Source organism: Bactrocera dorsalis, chromosome 1, assembly GCF_023373825.1.
Source record: "Bactrocera dorsalis isolate Fly_Bdor chromosome 1, ASM2337382v1, whole genome shotgun sequence".
Lineage (NCBI taxonomy): Eukaryota > Metazoa > Arthropoda > Insecta > Diptera > Tephritidae > Bactrocera > Bactrocera dorsalis.
Window position 1 is genome coordinate 9,030,921 of NC_064303.1, and position 26,182 is coordinate 9,057,102.

General features: G+C 36.2%; 1 protein-coding gene across 2 annotated transcripts in view; it reads right to left on the reverse strand.

Moving 5' to 3' along the window:
• Positions 1-26,182, reverse strand: part of LOC105222292 (chaoptin) — a 269,127-nt gene that overhangs the window by 17,822 nt on the left and 225,123 nt on the right. For both annotated transcript variants that reach the window (XM_049446750.1, XM_049446749.1), the window contains exon 4: positions 5,429-5,573. In XM_049446750.1, coding sequence (XP_049302707.1) covers positions 5,429-5,573 — 145 coding nt within the window. The remainder of the gene's footprint in view (positions 1-5,428; positions 5,574-26,182) is intronic.

Below are 26,182 nucleotides of genomic sequence, written 5' to 3' on the forward strand. Positions count from 1 at the left end.
TAGTTGACCTTTGATCGAAAATATCGAGCTATGTGTAAGATATATAATTGAAATTAGGGAATAATCTGTCTCTTATTACGGTATGTCTGTATGTCAAAAATGGGTTGAATCGGATCAATACTTTCCTTAGACCTCATATACTTAATATAAAGATTTTCGAACTTCCGGGTGACTTTGTACCACAAATATTGGCCAATATGTGAGTTATCCGAATCAAAATAAGTAAGGAAGCGTGTTTTATTCATAACAGTGTATATTTTGAGCCTAAAATGGTTAAATTTGGGCGAAAACTGGGTCTAGCCCCTATATAACTAGTATCATGATTTTCGAACATCCGGCTGACTTTATTCTATATGATTAGTTTTACACCTTAAAGTATTTCCTGGCTTGGATGCTTTAAACTCGCAAGAGTTAAAAAGGTTCGGTTGCACCCGAACTTAGCCCTTTCTTACTTGTTTTTGTATTGTTTGAATTTGCAGTAAAAATAATTTAATCACTCTGGATTGCTAGCAGCTTCCTGCTGTATACATTCATATGGGCATTTCACCCATATCTCTGTAAGCGATTGCAACAATAAATATCGTCTATCAACAATTTACTAAAAACCATAAGATTCAATTACACCGTCTCACCATCCTCAATAATAAAGTATTTCTGTTAAAAATTTTCTGCTTTACTTCAATTTGCAAGTAAGTAAATGTGAGTAAACTAAATTTCCTGTCAAAATATTATTCTCTTAATAACTTGATCTTTAGTTTGTGTAAATATTTCAAAAAGTAATAAAATAAGCAACATAAAGTATTTCTTATTGAATCAATAATGGTCAGTTTCATAAAGCTTTTAAGAATCAAATCAAGGTGTAAGTGAAACACGGAAAATTTCCAATAAAGCAAAATCTTTACTTAATTCGAAAAGTAAGAGTAAATATTAAAATCATACTGAAAATCTATATTAATAAAATTTGGGGAGAATAAATACGAAATTTTTAAGGTATTTATTATATTGAAATTTTCTGCTTATATAATACAAAAATTGGTTTACAATGTGGAAAAGCATTTTATTTTCGTTTTTTGTATATATGTAAACACATTTATTTATTTTTTCAACAAATATACATATGTGCATGTATTGGCATAAAAGTAAAACTTCTTTAATATTTTAGTAATTTGCTAAAAACTAAGAAAGCGGCAAATAATGGATTTATAAAGGCTCTATAGAATTCCAATAAATTTAACTTGAATTTTGCATTGAAGCCAAAAATAAAACTGTAATAAAAATGTTAAGTATTTACTAAATCAAAATTTGTATTTGTAGGTATCGTGGAGTAAAAAATTTTCTTTCCAAATTAATTTCCAAAAATAGATTTTGATGCAATTTTAAATTTTAGTTACTTCTGTTGAAGCTAGTATTTTTGATAAGAATTATGTATCTATAGTATTCGAACTCACCACGATTTTTTTATGTGAAATATTATGAGGCTTTTTTCGAATAAGGTAGGTCTGACGGCACAACATATGAATATTAAGATTAAAACTGTTAAAGACCTTATATTCGACGACTTTATGAATATAAGCTATTTACGTAGGGAAATTCAAAAATAAAAATATTGAGAGTTTTGAATCTTTCTCAAATAAAATACACATTTTTGAGGTGAGGGCAAAAAATAGTTAGACTTTCAAATCTTAATTTTGCGAAAAAACTTCTTAGTCGAAATATTTTTTCTAGGTTGGTATGGTAATCAGTGACATCTGTGCCAAAACTTACATCCAAATATTCATTAATATTTAGCATCAGCTTGGCTTTCTTAAGAACATAAAGTGCTTTCGGCGATTTTAAAGTTGAGTGAAATTATTCAACAAAGAACTTCCACTAAATTTTATGTGCGGAATCAAAGTTCTGGTGCCGAAACGTTCAGGAAGTTCGAAAAGATCTTTGTTGATAATTGTTTGTTGCGAGCAATTGTTTTTGATTGGGATAAATTATTCAAAAATGGTGGAGAACACGATGAACCATGTCCAGGGCGGCCATCAACATCAACTGATGAGGAGCACGTTAATAAATTATAGAAATTGGCGCTTGAGAATATGACGATTAACACTCGGAGATCTCATTGGCACCGTTGTAATATCTGAAGGATCAGTGCAGACCGTTTTGAAAGATTATTTTGGGCTATGAATTGTAAAGCACGATTGGCGATTTAGCGTCGCTTTGAAGTCTGTGAAAAACTGCTTTACGACTATTAGAATGTGATAAAACGCATTATTACTGGCAATGGGTCTTTGATTTATGCTCACGGCCCGAAAAAGAGGATCAAGCTGCTGAACAATGGGGCAAAAGTGAGCCGAAGCCGAAAAAAACACGTCAAAGCAGTTTCAAACTCAAAGTTATGTTGAGAGTTTTCTACGATTCCTTCCGACCGGCCAACCTGTGAACAAGGAATAGTATTTGAGTGCTATGCGTCAATTGAGCGAAACTTATCTTTAAAGAAGGGCGGAATTATGAGCCGACAACTATTGGTTTTTGCACCTCGATAATACATTGTCGCATACTGCATTGATTCTTTCCGATTTTTTCGCCAAATTTTTAAGCGCCATATTGTAAATTTTGGAGAGAGGAGTTCAGAAAAGTAATATATTCCGAAGAAAAAAATTAAATATGTTATTAATATGATTTCATGTGTTCATCGAATGCACTTTTCTGCAAAACAACTTCCCAGTTTGACTGCTTGCTTACGCCTTACTTGACCCCTTCAACATATTGATGACTTAACTACATATATGTTAAGCAGCTACCGCTGTATCAGTAACCTTGCCCACCAACTTACAAATATAATTATATTTAATATAGCAAAATGGCAAAATAAATTCGTTAAAATGCAGCAAAATAAAGCAAATCAACGCAAACGAAAGCATAAGCATCTTTTCTGGAGATTAACTTGCTGACCCCACACACTTAGTGTGAGAGAGTGCAAGCAGCTAAAGAAAATTGAAAATGAAATCGCAATAAGCACAGCAAATCCCTGGTTAGCTTGTGTTTGCTGCAGCTTAATGGAAGATTTATTTCAAGAAAAGTAAAAATAGTCAAGAAACTTAATGGTGTGTGTGTGCATGCTTTACGCTGAGCGTATTTTTGGAAGGTGTGCTAGTTTTGGCTGATATGCTTGCATATATTCTTTCGTGAGATTAATTTTATTTATTTATTTTGAAATTCAGCTATACTTGTGTGTTGATTTTATAGCAATAGTGATTGCTGCATTCCTTGAAATGCTCCTTAAGTATAACCGGAAATATTTTTTTTGTGGAGTAAAATGATTGATTACCGCGAATATATTGGATATTATGCAAGAATATGTATAAATATTAATTTTTGGTTCATTTAATAGTAATAACATATTTCGATTAATAATTACAATAATTACAATTCATTACAAACATATGTATACAGTATTCATACCACACTGAAAACCAGTGACGATTTTTGAATTCCATTCTTTACTTAAGTAAGAAGCTAATTTGAGGTACTTTTTGTCGATAGTGAGGTTATGTTTTGCAATTTTGTTTACATAAAATTTTTTATTTTCTAATTTTCTTTTGCTTCCTCTTTCTAAATCGATGTACTTACAAACCACTCACTGCGGGAAACGAATAACGATTTCTGTTGAAATTGTTTTACATGAGGAGCTTAAAAGCAATATTGCATACCCAGATAGCTATACCATCACATATGTTATCGAGTTTATGGAAAATTTTGTACTGGTTAATTAGCAAATTTAAAATTTCTCTAAGGTGTCATAGAGGGCTAATTGATTTCTTGACAGTTGATGTATCTTTTGTTGGAGGCTCTAGTATGCTTACGCAGTAATTTATTTGCGTCAAACAAATGTGAAAGTGATGTTTCGAAGTGCCTACAACAAACAGATTCCATTAGCATACGAGTAAGTGTCGAATAACATGTATAATGGAAGCGAATTATTTTACAAACTTAATTAAATTTCTTCGTTCTTTTGGAGAACGTATGGAGTGAGTTTTTTTTGTTATCAAAAACCCGTTTTTCCTTCCTTTTTCTAATAGTAACAAGTAATGTTGAAATGGACACTTAACTAATACAGTAAAGCATATACCATAGCTATGTAACGGTAGCCTAGTGGCATACAAATTTCATCATGAAAAGACTTACGCCTAAACAACGTTTACAAATCGTTCAACTTTGTTAAGAAAGTTCATGTTCCGTAAAGAGTATGTTTCGCGCGCTTCGCTCAACTTATCGTCATATAATCGCTCTACTGAACGTACTACTCGCAACACCATCACCCATCTTGGAATCCAGAATTCATTTCAGGATAATACTCAACTGAATGTACCACGTCCACCACGCAGTGAAGAAAATATCGCAGCCGTAGCTGAGAGTGTACACAAAGACCGTGGAAAGTCGGTTCGCCGCCGTTCGCAGCAACTCAGACTGACGTATGGAAGGACTAATTTTAAACTGATACCTTAAAAAATACAGATGTTCGTCCTTTTCCAGCGACAACGCTTCGTTCTATGGGCTCTTAAAACTTTCAAAAAGATCCGACGTTTTCGAGCCAAATTTTGTGCAGCGATGAGGCCCATTTCGGGCTCAATGGGTATGTAAACAAGCAAGAGGACGAAGAGGAATCTGAAGAGAATCAAGAACTGCTAGTTTATCCAGAAAAAACGAAGGTTCGGTATGGTTTGTGGGCCGGTGGTATCTATGCGAACAATCCCGCTTCAATTCATACTTTGGAGCAAAACTCACGCGTGTTATTTGCCAGTTACCAGTCGATGGACTCAACGAATGGACTATCTAGAGGCCGAGGCCGTGGCCAACATTTGAAAGTGATAATCTTCAAAAAATTAATGGCAAATAATATTCTTTCGAATGATAATAAAGGCTGCGCATTAAATTTAAAGTTTCTTGGTTCTTTCTTTAAGGCAGATGAATAAAAATCGCTTAATACATATATATTATTGTACGTATATTCACCCTTCCCTCATGTCCATCTGTAATGTATTATTTATCTCCGTTATCCCCATTATATCGATATTCTTGGAAAACACGTCCTTGGACGCTCAATTAAATTGCAATACCTTCAAGTCCAAACTTCATACAAACACAAGCGCATAAATTGATACATTTCATTATTAATCACACACACATGCACATATATGTATATGCATGCATTCCCTTTCACCCTAATTTGTAAGCGCGCAACTTATCCTTGTCTCGTTTATCTCGCAACCCCAGTCATGTACGATTGATGATATGAAATAAATACTTCAATGTTCAATGATATGTTCTATACACACACATACATCAATCGGTTGGACTATTATGTGTATACGTAACACACATACATACATAAACATCTAGTCTATCCAGTTGTTGGTATATAAATGTGTGCACTCACCTGAAACTGCGCTCCGAAATGTCCTGCAATTCGTTATCGATCAATTTCAATGTCTTCAATCGGAGTCCCTGAAATGTTTCATCGTCGACACTTTGCAGATGTGTGCGTGACATTTCAATGTAACGCACGGAACTGTGTATGAATTCTGTAAGTGATTGGAAAATAGACAAAAAATAAATGATTGAAAATAGTCAAATATGTAATAGAGCAGATAAGCGTATGGATTTGGTAGAAATCTCTATGAGATTTATTATAACAAAGCTCTTGGGTGAATTACTTGAGTAAATATAATTAAATGTTTGGCAGGTGTTCGTTGAAATATTATGTGTGTGGGTTAAGGTCAATAAGATTATTTTCAAGTGAGGCTGAATAGAGTTGGGGAGACATTAACGAAAGGATAATTTAATCAAATTATTAGATTTTTTAGATCGATGGTTCTATCAAGCGAGCTGTAGGACTGTGATTAATCGGAAATAATCGTTTTTTCACAAACATTTTTATACCACAAACTATTAATGATAAAATAACCAGAAAAACATGTCTGAGAAGTTTGATTACTTCACAAATCAAAGACTGTTCAGAGTTGTTTAAGGAGCCCGTGTCATCAAGAAACCGGAAACATGTTCATAGTTGCGTCCAATATGAGATTCTTTAACTTTACTTCTAAGGACTTACTATCTCTCGGAGAATCTAATGTTCACTGGGAATAACAATGAATTTAGCGAACAACGTTCTTTGTGCTTAAGGTGGGCACCTGCTGTCGTCAGCCTTATCCCACGGCGCTCAAAAGTACAGCGGATCAAATCTATACGTTCATCAGCGCCCTGAGAATGCCAGGCATACACAGTACTAATTGGCAGTGTGGAATGGACACACTAACCATCTTGGTAAAGTTCGAGACCCATCTAAAACATCTGCCGTGTTTTGGGTCTGGCACCCGGATTGCAATGCAACTCTACATTGAGTGATCAAAACACTCTGCCCGCATTCGAGTTTTAAATCAAAATCATCACAACACACTTCGAGGGGCCACACCGCATGAATAGATGGAGCGAGCTCCAAGGGCTTCTTTTCCGCGATGTACCAGAATTAAGTCTCCGGTCAGACCTCTTAGCCGAAACTGCTAAGTACCAATTGAGCTTCCATAATGCTCTGGATTGGTGATCAGGTGTTGGACCCCATACTCTCATCCAGCGCACGCAAAAATCGCACAAGACACACACACTTAAGTTTCATTCAATTACAAGTTTCTTCCCCGTCCAAATAACTTACGCGCAAACCTTTCAAACGACCTTAACTGTTCGGCTTTCCAACGTGGAGATCACAGCGCTGACATCTATCCGTTCATCTGTATAATTAATCTCCATTCCTTCAAGATTCGTGATATCCGGGTGCGTTGGATATTATGAAATGACATGTACCCCATACTCAATGCGGTCTCCATATACACATTCAGGCATTTCCGATAAGTTTCTCCTATGCAAAATTGTATTCGGAGGTCTATGCCCAGTAAGTAGGAAGCTCAGAGAGAATATTCAATATGGATTTCTTTCTCAACATTCGGCATGTACTCGTAAGTAACCGTTACCGTTACGGCTACTATCCCACTTTTCCCTCGCCTTTGCCATTTCCTCCTAACACTTTCATCTCCTGCTCCCTAGGTATCCCTCCGTCTCCAAATCGTCAACAATCTAATCATTCTGCAGCTATTTCACCCTCAAACCCCACATTCACCAAATGCAGTATGAAACACATTACTTCACACATGGTCAACCCTAGGTTTTTGACTTGCATCACATACCTGAGTGTTTCCAGTTGTCCAAGCAGTCAGTTTATCATGACTAGTTCCATATATATACAGACGGACGGACGGACAGACAGACGGACATGGCTAAATCGACTCAGCTCAACATACTGATCATTTATATATACACTTTATAGGGTCTCCGATGCTTTTTTCTGGGTGTTACAAACATCGTGACAAACTTAATATACTCTGTTCAGGGTATAATAATACGGTTATATCAGATGGGTGGGCTATATAAAATTTTAAATTTCGAAGATAGGGCGTAAAAGATTGAGTGTAGCGTTTGCTGTATGGCACATAGCGCCATCCTACTGGAACCAAATGTTGTTCAAGTCTTCCTCTTCATTTTGCTTGAAGAAAAATTCGGTTAACATTGCGCGATATCGCTCACCACGGCGAACGGCGATTTCTTCTTCATTTTCGAAGAAAAATTAGCCGATGATTCCACCAGACCAAAATCCGCACCATACAGTTATTCGTGCTGGGTGCATTGGCTTCTCGACGATTACGTGCGGGTTTTTTGTGCCCCAAATGCGACAATTCTGCCTGTTAACGTAACCATCGAGGTCGAAATGGGCATCGTCCGAAAAGATGATTTTTCGGTAAAATTGACCATCCTCGATCAAACGATCTTCTGCTCAATCTGCGAACTGTAGAATAGTGAATAACGAACCATTTCGTAAATTTTGGACTTTTTACTGAATATCTGACACTTTCCGAATGGTATTTGATGTTTCCAATATCGAAATGTAGATAATTCAAATTTAAAACGTTAGATGACCCACCCTATATTTAACATATTTTTAGAAAGACCTCGTTACTACGTTGTTGAACCAGCTTAAAAACTAAAAATTATTTTCACATTGACGATGACAATCTTTATCTTCTTTTATATGATTAACGTTACCTCATACAATACACAACTTTTAAGCATACATTTTTTATTTTTCCCAACTTTTTTCATAACCTTTGTTCACCAGAAAATACTTGTATCTCTGCTATTGCCACAACTTATTTTTCCAATCATCTTGCCCCACACCACCCAATTTATTTCGGGTCACTAGAGATCTAAGTTTCGGCCAAAGTTCAAATTGTTTGCCATTTGTTGGCAGGAAGCAATGCAAACACACACACACACACACATTTACACGAACAAAAATAAGCGGCAGCGTTGCTCAATAGATTTGCAAGTGTGCTGTGGCCATAACACAATCTACAACCAATCAGTGCAGGCACACTAGAGCCGTTCAGGCAGCAATTGCACCAAAAAAAAAACGACAAGAAAACACTAAAAGCAACAAAAACAAAATTGAAATTGCTCACACATACACACACAAACACAAAAGTAAATTGAATGAAAAAAATTGGCAATAATGGGGTCATCAGCGAGGCCATCCGATAAACAGAAATGACAATGGCAATTGGCTGGCGGGTGTGCGGGTGAGCGGCTGCCGGGGCACAAACGTGCGCGCGCTATAATGGGCACATTTCGTGAAAGCAATGAAAATTGAAATAGGCAATTAAGTCGACAGACACACAGTGTGAGTGTGGCCGAGTGTGCTGCTGCAAATGCTTTTCGGAAATGGATTTCTAATTTATTTAAAATTTGAGCGCAATTCACATTGACATTCCGATGTGCGCAAATGAGTTTAAAATGTCTAAGTGCTTTCGATTTGGACACACCATGCCAGGCCTAAGCGAGTTTTAGCTGCCATTTTCGATATGGCTTTTGTTGTTGGATACCGTGTTGTTGTTGTTGTCTACCTTAATGTTGTTGTTTTTGTTGCTTACTAGCGCAAATGCAATCGAATTGCTGTCGAATGGGGGCGCCCATAGAAAAATGTTACTCATACGCCTAGTGGCGCGCTATAATGAGCTATTTGCTCTTACCCACACCGTTGCAATCGCACAAAGCATGCCATTTCGCTGGAGTATGCTCATTTCGCTAACGCAAATTCATTGACGCTATCAATTTGGCATTAACTTTGAGCTCCAAAAACCGCCTCAATGCTTAGTTAATAGATTTTTAATGAGCAACGCTTACGAATGTCAGCTACAAGAGAGCTTAACTAGCGCTTGAGTGTATACTCAGTGGGTGTAAATATATATGTGAATATGTATGTGTGTGTGTTTGCACAAGCGAACTATAAACAACAACTAATTAAATGTAGCACAACACAGCTTAATGGTTGTTGTGTGTGTATGTGGCCTCCTAACTACGCCACTTAGTGTCTGCAGCTAAACGCCAAAGCCAACAAAAGACACCACAAACAATGCGTCTTCGCTTTCTTAGTCGTTAGTATTGTTCCACAGCTAACTTCGCACTATATTACCCACTCGCTGTCTGCCTATTGTTGCCTGCCGCCGTCTGCCCTCACCCCACTTGGCTCCAACTCCAGTTTATCTGTTTGCCTTTTGTCGCATTGGTAATTAACATAAGATTAACTTTCGCACACAATTAAATACGAAAAGGCGTAAAAGTTTTTGTGGCTAAAACAAACACACACACATACAGCAATGACACAATCCTCTTATACACACATACATGCTCAGACACTTGCTTACATTGTCTCACGCCAGACTGACATAGTTTTAGATAAAAACATTTAAATGCGCACAAATTTTTTGCTAAAATGAAGTGAAAGTGGCGCAGGCAAAGAAAAGGGTCATGTGTGTATGTGAGTGTGTGCTGGTGTGAGTAATTTATTATTCTTGGATAAAAACATATGCAAGAGCACTAATTTTCGTGTTGTTTACAGATGAACCATTCATTCCAAAGTTCTAATGCAAAAAAGGAGAATATTTTGTACGAAATTTTAACCCTCTTAATGTAGGATTTAGGAAAGAACATTAATTGGAATTTATTGTTTGAAGATTATCTCTTTAAAATGTTGGCCGCAGCTACGTCTCAGATGATCCATCCGTTGAATCCACTTTTCGACCCTTACGAGCATTTTACTGTTAACTGGCGAATGACTCGCATAATGTTTTACTCCAAGGTTTGAATTAAAGCGAAATTGTCTGCATAGAATTAAGACTTTACATATTCTCATAGTAAAAAGCTTAACGGTATGATATCACATGATCTTGGTGGCCAATCGTCCGGACCAAAACGTGAAATTATATGCTTACCGAAATGTTCTCTCAATAAATTAATTGATAGATCAGATGTATAGGAAATGGCACCGTTTTTTGGAATCAAAAGTCGCCCAGATCCCGAGCTTAAATTTCAGTCATCAAGTAGACGGTTATCATGGCGCGATAACGATCGCCATTGACTGCTACGTTCTCACAAACATCAAATTTGAAAAAATATGGACCGATTATTCCACCAGCCCACAAATCACAACAAACCGTTATTTTTCTGGATTTAGTGAATCTTGAATCTCTTGAAGTTGAGGTTGAACAAAATTTGGTACGAAAACGTCGGATCTTCTTAGAAATTTTCGATAGCCCATAGAGCGAAGCGATGTCACTTGGGAAGATATATACAAGATATATTTTGCATGGTTTTAATTTAAGATTTCCGCGTAAACTGCAGTAAGTCGTTCCATACGTCAGTCCGAGTTGCTGCGAACGGTGCCGAATCGACTCTCCACGGTCTTGGTGTAGTCTATTCGGTCGAATATTTTGAATAAATTCCATGTTTACAAGCAGTTTTTAATTAAGAATCAACATTTTTATTGACATTTTTTACTGTAAATCAGTGATCATTTCAGTTAAATATGACTGAAATATTTAAATAAATTCTGTGGCGGATCACAGCTGGGGATGATGAGTTACTTATGACAGATACAGGCGCAAGCGGTCGTTGTCTAGTTGCGATGAGTTGAAGCAAACGGTAGCCAGCTCGGATTGATGGTCAAGAAAGTATTACTTTGCCTCTGGTAGTGAATATAGAATAGGAAAGGAGATGCATTCCATCTGAATAGATTCAGGCCATACACATCAGAAGCGAATCACTACAGGCTGATTTGGATCTTATTATGAATCCATATTATAACATAGTCTAAGCGTCGTACCAAGTGATTATTATCTGTTGCTGGAAAAGGCACTGTTTAAAAAGTGAATTTTATTGTTTTCTTCTTGTAGCCGATACTGCAACAGACACGTTTCACAAACTTTCCTTACCCAGTAACAGATTCTAATCAGTTAGTGCCAAGTCCAGACTATAATGTGGATTCATAAGCAGATCCAAGTCAGCCTTTCTATGGGGTGAACTTAAGGAATTATACAAAACATTAGAATAAGTTATTAAACTTTTAATTTAATGCTAGTATAATAAGAGTTCTATTACACCTTGGTTTGTAAAGCAGTCACTAGTTCATGCTGATCTATAGAATTATATTTTCTTAGGTGCTTGGTGGGGTTGCTAAGGAATTATGTTTCAAAAGCTGCTGCTTTACCTTAATTCGGACGCAGCTTGTTCAGCAGAAAAGGAATTGTCTTCCAACCGGACAAAACCAGTAGACATACATCGATAGAGACTCGGCAGAAGATCCGAAAGCTTGGTTGAGAGGTTCTTATGCATTCTCATTACAGTTCAGATTTGAAACCAAGTTATTGTTGCTTATTTTTGTCTAAGGAAAATTAATTTGCTTTTGAAAAATGTCTTATTTTTTGCCGATTGAGTCAACGATATCTGTGAGAGTGGTATTATCTTTAAAAAGACAACTATCGGATCATTATGCCCTAAATAAAACATTCAATTTAGTCTATAAATTATGGATTTGTCATTGGATCTTTTATTACCTGAAGTCCTAGAAACCTGGAAAGCGATCAACAGTTTCATCTAACCCATCGTGTAGTATTTGCTTAATTTGCATATGAGCAACTGAAGACCAACAGCTCAGCTCTTCGTAATAGCTCGAGAGCATTAGAGTCCATCGCTCCTAAAGATATCGATTCACCGGAATTTTGTAAATTCATCGTTCCCACTAGATTTAGCAATTGTTAAGTTAAGGAAAATGCGCTCTCAAAGAGTAGGATTACTAGTCAGCCATTACTCTAAATGAAAGCACGAAGATTGGTGGTCAGTAATTCTTGAACTTAAATAGGTATATGTGTACATACGAAAGAACCACACGAGTTTATGATATATTCAGAGCTCAATGACATGTTTTTTGTTGCCACCAAATTTACTCCGTAAGAAATACCATTTTTACAGCGGCTTGGTAAACTGGACACAGTGTCAAATCAAAATCAGCTAAAAAACTGCATTGCCATTCATCTCTGCCATTTAGCGCACTTTTATAGAAAATTCCGTTGAGATATATTTCAAATTAGCGAGACATTATTTACTAGCGCTGCATTAAGTCCATCGCCTGCGCACTCCATATACTATATATTATTTAAAGCGTGTCTTTTTCGGCATTGTGTCTATGCACAACTGTGTCAGGCATTCTGTCATGCCATTCTGCCACGCAAGCAGTCGAGTTTTTAGTCCCTTAGTGATTTAATTGTTTGCTTAAACAGCAAAGCGCGCGACAGCTGAGAGCCGCAAAAACAAACAGCGAAATGGAAATGGTAAAAAATGCAAGCCAAAAACACAAAAAAAATATATATACATGTGAGCTAACCTAATTCAACTTTGACTGCGACGAGGAGCAGCGACTTTTGTAGCCGAATGTCCCACAACGAGCCTACGGACCAACCGCACAGGCACACACACATATGTTAACGCAAGTGAGAAGCGCACAAAGGTAAACAAAAACGCTGGAAAAAGTCGACACACATACACGCACACATGCGAAAGTGTACGAAAAACCGCTTATTTGTTTAATGTGTTTCTTGTATGTGTGTGTGTACGCGTTTGCTCGTTGTCCTTGTACCCAACGTGATGCTTCCCCACGTCAGTGTGCTTGTGTGTGAGCCTGAGCTTTGCGCTTTGTCCCCAGCGTGGCATCAGCTACAACAGAAATGGTAACAGCAGTCACAACAACAACAATTAAATAACGTTTCGTTGAGCATGTGTTAATTAATGAGGTTGCATTGCACGCCGAGAGAGCAGCGGTCGCTTTTATATTTGTGCTCACAGCTGAGGGCGCCAGGCGGTGAACTTTAACGCGCCACGCCACACCAAAGCAAAGCAAAGCTCAGCAGTGTTCGGTTGGCAGCGCTCACAGACACAGCAATGCTTGAGGGAGTGGCGCAAAGGCAATGCTTTGGCCAAACAGCTGTGCACACATACACAAACACACACAAATAACAGCAAACACGCATATGAATTTTGTTGATGTGGGTACTTTCGTCCTTTGTATGCATGCTTATATGTGCGTATGTGTGCATGTTCTCATGCTGGTCGCTTGTTGTGCGTTTACATTGGCATTCATACCAGCACAACTAATAATGTAACGGTGTTTATAAGCATGTGTAAGCGGTTTGACAGCTGCTGTGCGACGAGGCTGTCGGCATTGGGCACTGAGGCGATACATTTAGCTGGTCTGCTTAACAACTCGCGCAAACACACACACACACACGAAAACTACAAAGACATACACACATATATACAACTGTTTGTTTATACGCCCCCAGTAGTGCGACTGCCTACGAGTACGCTGTCACACACACACATTTATACATACATATATGCACATGAATGGACGCACTCAACTGAAGTGGGCTAGGCCACCTCTAAGCTCTTTTGCTGTTCGGCTTATTTGGCACATCAACCAGCGGCTAGCTGTGGGTTTGTTCATCTGCCAGGCTTTACTGTTATGTAGCATAGTTATATACATATATATATATTGTATGTGTATTCTGCTACTTAGCTGGTCAGCAAGCTAAGCTGAGCTGATTAGCTCTTAGCTTTATTTCAAATAGTGCGCAGATTCACCGTTATAAGTGATTTCTTCGTATAAAGTTGTGCCCATATACTACATATTTATGTATATTACGATATACGTAAAATAAACTTTAAGTTCAGTTATAATACCCTTCATAGATGCATGTCTTAAAGCAAAGAAGGGTATATACATACAAATTTTTTTTTTTTTTTTTCAATTGGTACTCGCAAAAATAGGTTCCTAGACACCTCTAAGAAAGCCTCTCCAAATATGAGATTTTAATTGTAACGGGAAGGTCCTCCGCCTAACGGTTTTCTATTTTTTCTTATTATCAGATAGAAAAATTTATATCTCGCTTCCAACTACTTGAAAAAATATCTTGTTAATTAGGTTTTGTAGGAAATTGAATGCTCTAAAATATGGTCTCTTATGATTTTTTCGTAAACCCAACCGTTTAAAAGATATTAACGGTTGAAATTTGACTATTTTTGGAAAAATTCTTTATTTCTTATTAATTTTATAACTCAATGAAAAAAAATTATTATGAATGATGAAATTGTAGGAAATTTACTGCTCTATAAAAATGGTCTACTATGATTTTTCGATTAAGTTAAGCGTTTACGAGATATTCATCGTCAAAAATCAGTGCATATTAGGGTGGATCAAAAAAAATAATTTTTTTTTTCGTTTGGTACTCTGAAAAATAGGTTCCTAAGCACCTCTAAGTCAGCCTCTCCATAAACCTATTCGTAATAATTTTTTTTTCATTGAGTTATAAAATTATTAAGAAATAAAAAATTTTCCCAAAAATCATCAAATTTTAACTGTTAATATCTTTTAAACGGTTGGGTTTACAAAAAAATCATAAGAGACCATATTTTAGAGCATTCAATTTCCTACAAAACCTAATTAACAAGATATTTTTTCAAGTAGTTGGAAGCGAGATATAAATTTTTCTATCTGATAATAAGAAAAAATAGAAAACCGTTAGGCGGAGGACCTTCCCGTTACAATTAAAATCTCATATTTGGAGAGGCTTTCTTAGAGGTGTCTAGGAACCTATTTTTGCGAGTACCAATTGAAAAAAAAAAAAAAAAAATTTTTTTGAATCACCCTAGTGTATATACATACAAGTCTTTATCCGTGTTCTGACTGGTCAGTTTGTATGGCATCTATATGGTATAGTGACCCAATCTGATTAATATTCTTCAAAATTGTAGCTATGCCTTAAGAAATCATCTGTGCCAAATTTCGTGAAGGTACCTTGTCAATAAAAAAAGTTTTCCTTACAAGTATTTGATTCAATTATTCAGTTTGTATGACAGCTGTACGCTATAGTTGCCTGATCTAAACAATTTTACTCCAAATGAAAGCAATGGATTGGGTTGTGATTTGTGCCAAATTTCGTAAAAGTATCTCTAAAAATAAAAAAGTTTTTCATACAAGAACTTCATTCCGATTGTTCAGTTTGTATGACAGCTATTCGTTATATATACCCGATCTAAACAATTTCTTTCCAGATTATAGCTATACCTTTAGTAATAAGTTGTGCCGAATTTCGTAAAGATATCTCTTCAAATAAAAAAGTTTTCTATACAAGAACTTTAGTTTGAACACTTAGGAAGCTGCCTAGCTATGGTTGTCCGATATCGGTGGATCTGAAAATGGGCAGCTGTTTAAAGTGAAAAGGACGTCAATAAAAATTCAGAGCAATGCCGTGGTACTATGAGTATTTGGCTTTGCTGTTGAATTTTATGGCTGAACAGGTTTCACATCTGAGGGTTTGCATTTAGAGTTTCCGCACTGAATGTCTTTTCCATCACCTATTACATTTCGATGCAAAAACGCGTTCAAGTATCATTTCTTACATGCGAAATCGTTTTTCAATTTCGCTTGACAAAAATTCCTAAGGAATTTAAATAGGAAAAACTCTTTACTTTAAGATGATAAAATTATGGCAACCCTAATAAAAAATATATTACATGTAAAGCAAACTTGATTTTAGTATCCGTTAGTAACTTCTCATGATAAACTTTTTTAAGTTTTTCTGAAATGAGCAAATTCATGACAATTATACACATTAATATCGTAGTAAAAGATATTTGATTTTGACCCAGGAGTTAACTTAGAAGCCGCATTCGATGCCATGCTCCACAATATGAAAGCCCTTCCGCTAGAGCTTTTGTGAAAGCTTTGCTCTAATAAAGAAATTGAACTTTCACTAAGCCATACTATAAAATATGATAGGAGTTAAGGTAGAGCTTCAGCGAAAGCCGCTTGTGGCGAAAGCTCCACAGATGAAAAATGAATTATACAAAGCTGTGCTAATTCGGAAGCCTTCCGCAGCTTCATTCGAACCCAAAAACACCAAAAGTAATACAACACAATATGAAAGCTTTTCAGGTGGAGGAAAGCTTTTCAAAAGAAAGCTTCGTTAAAGCAAGTAGGGTGCCTAGGGATGAAAATAATGTGCAAAACTTTCGCAAATAAACTATGCAACATAATATGAAAGCTCTTTATGTAGAGCTTTAATAAACGTACAAAAATGATTTGCGAAAGCTCCGCAAATAAATTTGCCGAAAATTAAAACTTGAAACTAAATGACAATTTGGAGTTTTGCACAAATTTTTAAGAGCAATTTAATCAATCTGACAACTGAATCCCTTAGCTGTTTTAATAATATTTAAATATTGTAATTTATATGCACACAAGTGCATTCTTTCAGGTTTTTCAACAGTACTATATGTTAATAATAATATTACAGAGCGCTTCTGACTGCAATTTTAATAATAATGTGGATAATGCTAAAATTAACATAATCATGCTACCCACTCATAGCTGAAAAAGTTTAAATCAAATTTTAATTATTAAAAAATTTACAAATTTTCAGCTTAAAATATTACAGTTGCCACCGAAAGTTTGCACTAGGAAATAACTAACGCAATGCAAATGAGAATCAGCCGGGAGGTTAGTCAGCAGTTGGGACACTCGCGTTGAAACCTAGCGGTAGAGCAACATTTTAGCAATGGAAAGCTCGAAAATAGTTGGTATTTTCAGCAAAGTTCACAGTTCATAGGCAAGCGAAATTATTAATGAATGCTGAAAAGCGAAAATGACAGGCGAAAAATTATAGCAGCCAAAACTTATCTGCACTCAGTTACCTATGGGCCAATGCGGCATGTGTGCATTTGCTGTTGTTTTGTGACAAATGCAGCAGCGGAGGCTGAGTGGTTGAGCGCTAAGAGGCATTAAAAAGTAAAATATGTATTATGCCCATCAGCGAGCTGACAGCCGCAAAGTGACAAGAGACATAAAAATGCACTCTCGCCTGACGAAAATTCGACCGCATTAGTCGAAGTAAATGCAAATTGCAACAAAATGTTGCATGAACAAAACTCGCCAACAACAAATACGAAAGCCACTGACATCCGGCAACAAAAGTTATGCAAAAATATGTACTGACACATTTTGTAAATATAACCCGGTAGAGTACTGTTTTTTCTTTGGCTTCGTTTCGAGCGAACTAAATAATTGATGTCTCGTATGCAAAATGCACTTCTGGTGTATGTGTGTGGGTTTGAGGTGTATTTATATGCAATGGTTGCATAAGCAGTTCAGTTAGTTTGAGTGTGGCAAGTACACCACTTCCGAAATGCATCTCTGCTGAAAGTCAGTCAGCTAAAATGTCAAATAAATTATTAAGCAACAGAAAATATGGAACGATTGTTGACGTAATTATAATTTCGTTGGATGGAGGGATATATTGCTGGTTAATGTGGTTAGGAGGAGGTCCCACTTGTTCTAGTATTATTCATGTGTTCAGTATTAAAAGAGTTTATTTTTATTTTCAAACTAGATTTGAGTCTTACTCGCACACATTTGTAATGAGTTTGGTTAGTGAGCCCTTAGAATGAGACTTCTTTGGGTGGCTGTTTTCACTGTCAGATGAATACCAGATGGTTGTTGGATTTCAGATGTCAGATATATGTCAAATAATGCTTGTCAGTTAAGAAATAATTGTGCGATAACAGCTGTCAATTGCGTGTCAGATAGTAACTGTCAATTGGGTGTCAGCTTGTTACTGTCAAATGCATGCCAAATAGCAGCTGCCAAATAAATGTCAAATTCAAATAATTGTCAAATGGCAACTGTCAAATAACCAACCGTGAAATAAATATCTAAAAGTAATTCTGAAATGAATTTCATATGACAACTGTCAACCAACTGTCAAATTAATGCCACATGGCTATTGTCAAATAAATGTTAATGTCAAATAAAATGCCAGATAGTAGCTTAGAAATGAATGACATAAGACAGCTGTCAAATAAATGTCAAACTACAACTGTCAAATAGATGCCGGAGTGTAACTGTCAAATAAAGACCAGATATCAGCTGTCAAATGAACTGAAATAAATGTCCGATGGCTATTGTCAAATAAATGCAAAATTGGTACTCTCAAATAATTGTTCAATGACAACTGTCAAACAAATACTAGATAAATGTCAAGTGGTAGCTGACAAATAAATGCTGCAAGGTAACTGTGAAATAAATGTCAAATTGCAGCTGTCAATTGATTTTATACGGCAACTGTTACATGTCGAGGGGTTACTGTCAAATAAATACTAGATACCAGCTGTCAAATACCAACTGTCAAAAAATGTCAAATGTATACCAATGACAACTGTCAAATAAATGTCAAATCGCAAGCTTCCAAATGAATTGGAACTATCTAGTAAACTAGATTTTAATCAAATTATTTTGAATTATTTTGACATCTCTAGTGTCTACGCCAATAAAGAAGAAGAAGTATATATTTTTCACTTCTGAAAACTAGCTCAAATGCTGTTTTATAACCTCAAACTCCTCTTTATACTTAAATTTTATCACTCCAACTAACTTCACCACTAAACATAAAATGTTGCATGCCACACATGTCCAGCTCCGGCGATTGCCTAGAAAATGAAGTGAAAGCGACAAATGCAATGTACATGTTGGCATAAAAATTTTATGCCACAAAATAGAAGTGTGCCGCAACGTGATGCTGGCAGAGAGCAGGTGTGAAATGTGTATTTCGGGCAATTTGGCTACACTGCAGTTGTTGCATTGACAGCTGTTGCAATATGGCAGTGTGCAGTTGGCCGTAGTTGGTAAAAGCGTTGTTACTTAGCTAAGCTCTCGAATATGTTATGTTTGTCACGAGTTGTCAGCTGAGCTTCTTTTTCGGGCGCACGGCGAGTGGCAGGTGCTTTACTAAACTCGGTTAAGTGTTTAGTTTAGTTCGGTTGTCAAAAAAAATGTTGCACGTGCAACAAATTGTCAAGGTACCCGCATTTTATTTTGGTTTTATGGACATAATAGAAAGGAAAAGAAACGAAAATAACTTTGACAACTACTGCATTATGCATAAATGCATGTGACATAAACATGAGCGAGAGAGCCACACTCAATAACGATTATATAGGCTTGGCATTTAGGATGGTTGATAAAGGTTCATGGTAAATGTCGTGTAAAAGGGATATATTTTTTTTGAAGGAAAACAAAAAAATAAATAAAGAAATTTTTTTTTTTTGAAGGAAAACAAAAAAATAAATAAAGAAATTTTTATTTTAGTATGTTTTGTATGATTTTAAAAATTTGTGGCAATCTTAAAGTTCATACTAAGTGGGGACTTCATGCAATTTTAATATTTCAAACATTTTTCGAAATGTCAGAATTTTTTTTAAATGTATAAACAAATAAAATGTCAAATACATAGTAACTTTAATATTTTAAATATATTCTTGTTAGATATGTGGCAACTCTAAATTGTGTTTTTTTTGTGAAAGTTAGAAAAGAATAATTTAAATATTTCCTTCATATAAAAGCAAGTAAAATGTAAAATATTTAATTCAATAATTTAGTATATTTCTTAAATCTGGCAACCCAAAAATGTAATTTTTTAAAAAGTTTCCTTATTATAAAAACAAATAAAATGACAAGTTTTTTTTTATTTAAAGTAAATTTTTTTAAACATGTGGTAGCCCTTAAGTGTGTTTTTTATGCAAGCTAGCAGGGAATTATTTATATTTTCCTTTACATGAAAACAAATAGAATTTCAAATAATATTTGTAAAATTTTTAATAATTGTTTTTTTCAATTATGTGGCAACCGTGAAGTTTATTTTTATCGAAGTGGGAAGGAGTCATTTATATCTTTTCTTAATATAAAAGCAAGTAAAATGCCAAATACAATTTTTAATAGCTTAAGTATATTCTAGGTTAATAGGTGGCAACTCTAAAGTGTGTTTTTTCATGAAAGTCAGCAAGTTATTTATATTTTCCTTTATAAAAAAATAATTAAAATGGCAAATAATAGTTTTAATATTTTAAGTATATTTTTTCAATATGTGGCAACCCTAAAATGAGTTTTTTATGAAAGATGGTAAGGAATTATTTACATTTTCCTTAAATAGAAACATATAAAGTGTCAAAAAATAATATTATACTTTAAATCATAATTTTTTAATTATGTGGCAACCCTAAAGTGTGTTAGTTATGGAAGTTAATACGATTATACTACTACTTGGCTTACGATCAACAAGTTTTTTCGTTTTTATTTATATATTTTACTATTGAGCGCACATGGATGTGTAGTTGCCACATTTTTAATACTCTTAAATTTTTCAAGAACTATAAGAATGTTTATATCAGCGTTGTCCACGACCGATGCGCACAATAGCGCACGGACAGTGCCAGACACCTCACACCAACATGTCGCCAGTGTCTGTGAAAGCACGATTGTGCTACTGTATTCAACTTCGTAGGCAAGCAAAGAAGAATTTTGCGATCAGTTGACGCTAGAATAACCAACACAAGCATAACGTGCACAATCACAATGGTTTATATCAACCATTTTACCATAGGGTAGGATTAATATGAATTAAATTCAATCTTAAAAAAATGTACATTTGAAATTAATTTAAGAGTAATCTTCACAAGTTTTTACAACACGAATATCTCAAACAAGGAATATCTTGATAATGTTTAGACTTCGATGAAGTGTTGCCAGTTTTATGAAAATATTACAAATAAAACCATATTGAAGAAAATCATTACAAACTGTTATAATATGACTACCTTAAACAACGAATATTTTCGTATTACTTCGATTTTGATAAAGAGTTGCCACCTTTTGAAAACTGAAATTATATGCACTATCCGCACAAAACATTATGTATAAATAGTATTTTTTCCAAGAAGTATGTATTAAAATGAAAGAAAATGATAAACAATGAATAGTCAAACTAAATACTCTAGCATTCTGAATATTTTTGAAATTCAATAACGGTGCAGTTTGAGAGTGCTCGAGTTGTATTTTGAACTTTTTTACTGTAAACGAATTTACATGTAAATTCCTATATACAACAACTCCAGTGATTACATATTCCAATTTCTGCAACATCCTTTTTTGTGTTTTTGTAGAAATAAATGCGTGCATCCAGCTGCCAATGACCACACTGACTATGGCTTGCATGCACATATGTATAACAGCAAAAACATTTGCAATTTTACATGACTTTAAAACAAACTGACACACTACGAGTGTACGAACTGACGGATAGACAGACTGACAGTTAGACAGACAGGGCAACAGGGATCAAATACTAGAAAAACAGATGGGTTGCAGTGTAAAACACCGATATCATAAGTTCATTGAATTCGTGCGAAGGCTTGTTTGTAAATAGGTTAGGACAGGGAAAAGAAAATAGAAGTGTTAAAAGAATAGTTAGAAGGTTGCTTTGCGGATTAGCGGTAAAAAGAGGTAAAAACAAAGTCGGTGTTACTTTATTTAGCACAAAAGAGTACTGCTTTATGTTACTCTCAACCAGAGTATCGAAGTTTTGGTGCATTTGTACTTAGAAAGTTAAAAGTGGAGTACCACTTAATATTGTTGCTTGAAAAAGTTATTAATCATTTATGGATTTATTATATAATATACCGCCAATCTTTTTCTGTATGCTTGAGCTTTGGGTTGATTGAAGAGATTGGTGGAGGCGAGCACCTGAACTTACTGGCGGCCGCAAATTGTAATCTACAGCAGCAGGATTTAAGCCTACGTAAGAATGTAGGTTACAATTTGAAACCGCCGGAGCAGTCAGGGGCTTCGACAAATAAGATTAAAATCCAGCAGTCCAGTGGATTTGACAATGTTATATTTATTTTTCTATCCTAACTCACCAATATCTTTTAAATTAGAACATTGAGAGCCATGAAAGATGTTCCGTCTCAACCAACTATAGGCCGCTTATTCATAGAATGAATATTTTAGCGTCTTATTGTCCGTCGTGCTTGCTCTGCATTGGGCCGATTTAATTTTTCCTTATATTTTGAAGGTGAGACCTTGATGTTATAGGCCCTGTGATGGCTTCCACCATACAATCTTGCTCCGTTCTTTTTATATAAACGTAGAAGCTTTTTGGTCTAACCGCCATTAATAAGTAACACTCCAAAGCAGTTTTTAGCTTAAGGTTTCAACTGGCTTCAAGGTATTCAGCAAGAGACCCTATCATTAGTAAAATCACTTTCCATATATGAGAAGCCACAAGAGAGTAATTTAAAAGAAGACGTATGAAAATACGACCGATTGACTTATATCATCATCTAGCTACATATTTTTCGTAGCTTCTTCTGCTTTTTTGTAGTTACTATTTGTTGTATCTCTTTACCTTTGTGATACGGTCTTTCTAATTCAAATGGCCCAGAGCAATGAGAGTTTGCTAATACATTTTTGTGTCATTTTTGTGTTTTATGAAGTTTAAAGCTGATTTTAGTTCTATATGCCACATCTTTCACCGTAACACTAAGATACATACATATTCCAGACTTCTGTTAAGAAAAGCTTTATTATTCGAATCTGTCGAAATATCATTTTTGAATACTCACATCAGATTCACTGAACTAACGGGATGCATTCCTCTCTCTCTCTCTCTAAAAAACTTAGACTCAGGGTTTATTTTTGAGGACCGTTTTGTAGCAGAACTGTCCCTTTCAAACTTTATTGTGCCAGTTCCAACTATTCTAGAGTACATTCTGAACTACCGTAATGAAGATTCATGGTTTCGGCAAGTTTTGATAGTACTCGAACAGCTCATTCCGCGTTGGATTAAATTTTTTCTGGTGATAAACTCAATAAGAATAGATAGAAAGGTGAATTTCGGTAAAATCCTGATTTAGACGGAGTTATATCTGGCATTGGGAAATTGAGCGGCTAAAGAGGAAATATCATACCAAAATTTTCAGCTTATTGGCATATTCAGCATTTATTCAGTTCAAGAGATTCCTGGCTGAATAAACACTGTACAAAGACTCACTTCACGTCTCTCAGTACTTATTCCTCTGAAGAGAGTGCTGGCTAAATTAAGTGTTGGATGCCAAAACGCTAGTTGAATTTTTTTCTGGTATAAAACTAGTTAAAAAATGCTTAGAAAAGAATGAATTTTCACTAAAAACTAAATTTGGTACAGGAACTTGTCTGCGACGTAAGGAAGATCGGCGTCTAAAGCAGGAACATTATATTTCGTGGCGCATTTATCAGTTAGTCAGCTCGAGATGAATCACTAATTTTTGACTGAGTTATCATTGTACCGAGATTTTTACGTTTCTTGCCTTATTCAGCACATATTCAGCTCGAGCACTTGGTAGCTGAACAAAGAGTTGGACCAAAAATGTATGAAAAGTCTGAAACGAAGGCGGGATCTAACATTGGGCGACAGATTTTTGGCGTTTTGAATCTAGCGGACCCTTATAGAGTGGTTAAAAAATGTTTTTTTACCATTCCTGAAATGTTATCTTAAAAGATTAATGTGATCAAGACTGTTGTTAAAGTAAAAATGTAAAATGTAAAAAAGAAAAGTTCCGATAATGATAACCTTTTAATTTCTGTATGAATCTTCCCTGCTATGGATATCTCTTTGAGATCAAGCGCTAAATGTAACGATAAGTATGCAAACGTCACAATTCATCTACCCTCAGACACTTTGCAACACTTCACTGATTTTCCTGCTAATCGTCCAGTTTTAGCCATCGCCATTGGAAAATTTAAACCTTCAAGCTCACGTCCCACAACTGCACCATCAGCGCACGAATCACCAGCTAAAGCAGCAAATCAGCAAATACAGCCGTTAGCGCGCTAAATCACACCATTTTCGAATGAGTAATTATCACCTACGGACACATCAAACAACACACAAGCACCAGCACACCAACTAAAAGCCGAAACTGCGCTACAAATCCGAATCCAAATCCGTTGCACACCGAAAGGCGCCACTGCCGTTGGCGTACAAACGTTAGCTGCGATGCAACATGCCATCGCCGGCAGTGGAGATTGCTTTGGCACAACAAAAATAACAACAACTGCTAATTGCAAACAACAGTCGTTTTGGCTGTATAACGGTAATGCCGTTGGCGTTATTGCCGCTTAAGCTGTCGCCGTTGCAGAAGCTGCTGTTGTTGTTGCTGTTGCAGCTCTAAAATTGCATGGCAGCTGACTGGAATTGTTTGCGACTTCTCTTGCAATTATATGAGTATATGTGATTGCAAGCAGGAGCACATCTATTTTTGAGAGTACTCCGTTAGTCGTATGGTCACTCATACATATAGTACATACACTAGATGCAGTGACAGCATTTTAAGTGTTTCAATTGCACCGTCGCTGTCAATCTCTGTATGCGCACCAAAATACGTGGTTCTCTCATAGGAATTTTAATTTACCATTTTTTTCCTCTATTTTTTTTTTTCCTTTGTTTATAATACTGAACCTTGCCTCATAGAATACAGGTCCCGAGTTTTGACCTGTATTTCTCTTCAGCAGTAAAGAGTGTTCAGGGGAATGGAGTCATGTGTAGAAACTCACGCAAGTGAGGAAAGTTCTCTGATCGCCATTCACTTTGGAGTGACCAGAAATGATTTTTTTCAAAGAGCTCACGACTTCCGGTCTTAGACCGAATATCCTGTGGGTAGCCGAAACACATTCGTTTGAAGGTGAAAGTGAGAAGGCGAAACATTCCTTCCCAAAGGAGCTGGGTTTGGGAGCCGTCACTTGAAGACATTTCCAATGAAAGGAAAAAAACCGGCAGACGACCCATACGAAAAGATCCGACAGGTTCGGGAAGGACCTCTTCGAGCCGCTCAATACCAAACGAGGTGTCAGACAAGGCGACTCCCTATCGTGTTACTTCTTCAATCTACTATTGGATCTGCAGATCTGAATAAAGAAGATCTAATCTTCTACAAGAATGTACATTTGCGGGCGTACGACGATGATATTGACAACAAACACGCGGTAGTTCTGCTTTCTCAAGGTTAGACAAAGAAGTGCAGCAAAAGGGTCTGAAATACAATTTCATGCCTCTTCGGACACGAAGAAGTGCGCAAGCTACTTTAGCCGGAAATTTACACTGCACCCTTCGGTAGACAAAGCCAAATAATGTGTTACCCGACGGCTGTGCAAAATGCCAAAAGACTGTGCACCACTCACTTTCACCGATGAGACGTTCAGAGTGTCATCAACAAGGCAAAATCGTCCAAATTCATTGGTCCTTATGGAATTAACATGCTGCTGCTAAAACATCTAAGTTCGACTGGAGTAAGCTACCTTACCAAGCTCTCACCTGTCGCTGACCACTCTTCAAATACTCGATGTGTGGAAAATCGGAAGAGTGGTGCCACTACTAAAACCTGGGAAACCCGCCAACAAAGGGAAGTCCTATCGTCCCATAATTTTCCTCTCTCCCAGTAGTGAAGACATTTGAGATCTTCCTACTCCCGACCTTCACACACTATCTGAGCCTTGGCATGGTATGGCTTCCAAAAAGTGGAAGTATCACCACAACACTTAGCGTCACAAACGCACAGATAGTTCGTGGCCTCAACCAGAAACCACCCTGCGATAGAACGATCCTCGTAGCGTTGACTTTTCAGAAGCCTTTCACGTAGTCAATCTCCCAACGCTACTTGAGGACATCGAAAAAATGCACTTCCTCCAGGACTGACTTGACTACTTGAGCGGTCGTCAATCGTCCTTACTATTTCGAGGTAAAAAATTTAAACTGAGAAGAATTAAACAAAGGTCCGCAGGGTGGTGCTCTTTCCCCATTATTGTTTAACTTCCCATAGCCACCAGAGG